The sequence below is a fragment of the Mus pahari genome, chromosome 6, assembly GCF_900095145.1.
Source record: "Mus pahari chromosome 6, PAHARI_EIJ_v1.1, whole genome shotgun sequence".
NCBI classification, from domain to species: domain Eukaryota; kingdom Metazoa; phylum Chordata; class Mammalia; order Rodentia; family Muridae; genus Mus; species Mus pahari.
This window is the reverse complement of record NC_034595.1, coordinates 1950330-1953970: the sequence shown is the minus strand read 5'-3', so window position 1 is coordinate 1953970 and position 3641 is coordinate 1950330. Positions and strand designations below refer to the sequence as shown.

The 3641-nt window shown below is 50.6% G+C and overlaps 1 protein-coding gene across 2 annotated transcripts in view; it reads right to left on the bottom strand.

The window, feature by feature from the left end:
• Window positions 1-3029, bottom strand: part of Tgfbr1 (transforming growth factor beta receptor 1) — a 63398-nt gene extending 60369 nt beyond the window's left edge. Inside the window, exon 1 of one of the 2 annotated variants that reach the window (XM_021199544.2) lies at window positions 2874-3029. In XM_021199544.2, coding sequence (XP_021055203.1) covers window positions 2874-2958 — 85 coding nt within the window. In that variant the 5' untranslated portion in view covers window positions 2959-3029. The remainder of the gene's footprint in view (window positions 1-2873) is intronic. The other variant, XM_021199543.2, reaches the window with a different exon arrangement.
• Window positions 3030-3641: the final 612 nt, after the last annotated feature.

The window sequence follows — 3641 nt, the reverse complement described above, 5'->3', positions numbered from 1 at the left end:
GAGGAGGAGGAGGAGGAAGAGGAGGAAGAAGAAGGAAGAAGGAAGAAGAAAGAGCAAAGAGCAATTTTAAGTTTTAAGAGAAGCTAAATTATAAAGAAAAGAGGTGCACTTCTTCAGAATGTATAAAAGGCTACACTGAAACAACCTAACGTAATGAGACAAGGTGAACTTATCTAGGTCTAGCTTCTTCTTTTGGGGGGGGTGGGGTTGAGATAAGACTTCTATATTATGATGTCCTAGAACTCACTATGAGATCAGAATCTGCTGAGTGCTGAGATTAAAGGCATGAGCCACAGTGCCCAGCAGGCCATAGCTTAAACTGATTCCTATTTCCACACAGAGGTGCTGGGTCATACAACAATCTGGCAACAGTAAAGGACTTATGAATGTATAACACCCCAAAATTAATTCAAAATCAAATGAGTAATGAACCTGAGGTGTTTCTGGTAATGCATGCTTATGTTGCAAGATGCAACTTTACTACAGTCTTGGTTCTAAACACACATGCTGTCGTGCTATGCAGTGCTAACACAGTCCAGACTATTATTTTATGAGTTTTAATGCTTTTATTGAATATACAAAGTCTTCTATTCTTACAGAAACATACAGAAACTACAGAAAAGACTTTGACTCCTCATATATATCAAAGTGGTACACCCCTGACCGACTGTGTTGTGTTAAAATGTCTGATTGTAAAAACTGCTGTTTAAGTTACTGACTTAAATTTCATTTTAAAAATTATTACATGAATTTCACCTTGTGATTAAGAGAGAATTGCCAACAATTTCTGAAGTGGTCCTAAACATATGTAATTAAGTGGAGTCGCTGGCACTGGATGATTTAATTCTTTTTTTTTTTTAATTTTTATTTATTATATGTAAGTACACTGTAGCTGTCTTCAGACACTCATCTCATTAAGGGAGTAAGATCTCATTAAGGATGGCTGTGAGCCACCATGTGGTTGCTGGGATTTGAACTCTGCACCTTTGGAAGAGCAGTCAGTGCTCTTACCCGCTGAGCCATCTCTCCAGCCCCATGATTTAATTCTTTAAGTAAAAATAAACTCACCCATCTCATTACTATGGAAATGTGCTTTTTAATCTTTAGCAAATGGTAAAACTGTATATACCAATGAACTGTTTTAAAATAATTTTATTTATGATCTATTATCAGTACATTTGATTTATATACCTGTCTTCTACATTTTGTATGTGACTGAAGGCCACATACAATCTTTTGAGATTAGAGGGTGGCAAATGGGGAAAGTTTATGAAGTACTAGTCTAGGTTTTGAGTAATAAAAACATCTAGGCTAGTTTTGTATTACACCATTGCCTAAGTAGGCTATAAAGTCCTCCAGGACATGGACCAACCTTCTCAGCATCCACGTCAACTCTGCTAAATGCATGGATGTGTCCTGCTTTGTTTCAGGTAGAAAAGAATTAATTACTTTACCCAAATAACTGTTAGATATGGTCACTTATAGCTGATGCATAATTATAACAATTCTCCCACTTCGTCCACTGTTATTTCCTTCCTAAGTCAATGTCAAAAACCCATTGTATCTTCTACTGTAGACCTATGTAAAGAGAATGTTCAAGTAAACTAAGAAACTGATGGCTAAGTTATAAGTTACCAAATATCAACTGTTCTTTAAGTGAGCCATGCTACTTTGGTGTAGCAGGTGCACCGATTTTGAACCCTGAAAGGCCTAAGTGCAAATCCTAATTTCTGCACTTACTAAGAACTTGATCTTCTGCACCTCAGTTTTCATGTCAATATACAGGAAAAATACTGGTGCTGATACTGTGTCTTTTACATCTGCATTATAATCAACTCCAATAAACAGTAACTATTAAGTTTAATCATAGTTGGCATCCCCAGTCTGGAGAGACTTTTGTTTTGGCTTGTTTTGCTTTTTAAAATGTTGTTATCCAATTTCTGAAACACAAATGTATTTTCACTGTATGTAGGTTGCTAATGCCAAGCCTCAGTTATTTTGCTTTCTTCTATTTTAATCGGTTCCTGACAAAGTTTTTTTCAATCTTCCCTCCTGGACCGGCTTTAATATTTTGAGAAACCACACACTTCCCTTCAAAACCCTGCTACACAGAGGTCTTGATTTTAAAACTACCGCTTAAGGAAATAATACACCCAAAGCAATGAGTCCCCTCGAGAGAAGAAGCATTTGATCAATTCTACAGAATCGTTCCCATTCAAACGTTCCCAAAGCTGCAGAGTGAGCAAACGTTCAAGTTTCTACTAGCAAGAAGACCATCTGGTTACTGGACTCTGAACTCTTCCCAGACGCACGAAGGGAGAACATTCCGCGCATCTTCGCGCCCGCTTCTCACACAAAGCCCCTGGTTAAAGAAAAGTCGCCCTAGGCGGGCGTCGACACTCACGGCGGTGCGGCCCACCCGGGGTCTCTGCCCACGGCGCCCCTTTCGACCCTCCGGGGAGCCCTCCACGCGCCCGGCCCCGGAGCGCCTCCACGCCGGTGCCCGCCCGCGCCCCAACAGCTTCAGGCCCGGGCGCACTTAGGCAGTGCAATCAGGGGGCCACGGTCCCGGCCGGCCTCGCACCCCTAAGGGCAGCCCCCGACCTCGGCAGGCTCGCCAGCCGCTGCCCCCGGGAGCCCGGGAGGACCGGCCTCCGCTCCGTGCTCCGCCACCCGCGCCCGACACCGCCCCCGCCCCGCCTCTCCTCCCCGCCCCGGCTCGCGTGGCGCCTGCCGGGTCAGGAGAGCCCGGCCGGCCGGGCGCCGCCACCTGCGCCCCCGGCCCCGCGCCATGTTTGAGAAAGAGCTGAAGCGAGCCAGAGGCCCGGCCCGGCCCGGCCCGCGCGTCCCGGAGCCACCCGCCCGCTACTCACCCTTCGCCCCCGGGAGCAGCGTCGCCGCCGCCACCAACACGATGAGAAGCTGCCGGCGACGCGGAGCCGCGGCCGCCGCCTCCATGGTCCCGCCGCCACTGTTTGTGGCCCGGCCCGGCCCCGGCCGCAGCGTCTCCTCGGCAAGCCTCGCCCCTCCTCGCCCCTCCTCGCCCCACCTCCCCGCCGCCGCCGCGGCCTCGCTCCGGCCCTTTGTAACTGCTCGAGGGGCGCACGCCCATTGGCTGCCCGGCTCCCGCCGACCCCGCCTCCCCCGCCGCCCGCGAGCGCCCTAGAGGGACCCAGCCGAGAGCCCCGCCCGAGGGGCCCCTGAGCTGCCAATGAGCGGCCGTGGGCTTCTGCCTCTAACCACGCCCCCGCACTGCCGGGCCTCTGGCCACGCCCCCTCACCGCTGGGCGCCTTTCCTCCAGCCACCGCGGGTAGCTCGCGCTCCACGGGCGGGTGGGGGCAGGGTCCAGTCTGCGCGCCCGAGGGAGCCCGCGGTCCCCACCGAGCGCAGGGTGTGCCCGTGAGAGTTGCTCAGGGCAAGACTGTGACCGTCGCACGCTCTTTTCTTCTACTCCAACCCCACCCTGACTTCCCCTGCACCGTCCTGCACCCGCAAAGCTCAACTCTCGCCACTCGGACCCTCAACATCCGTCCGCGGTTCAACTTCCCCCTCCCTGGACCCGCGGCTTCCAGCCTCCCCGCAAAGACAGCCCGATTTCTTCCTGCACTCCACGTCCGCCCCAGACCTTGTCGTTCCCTCC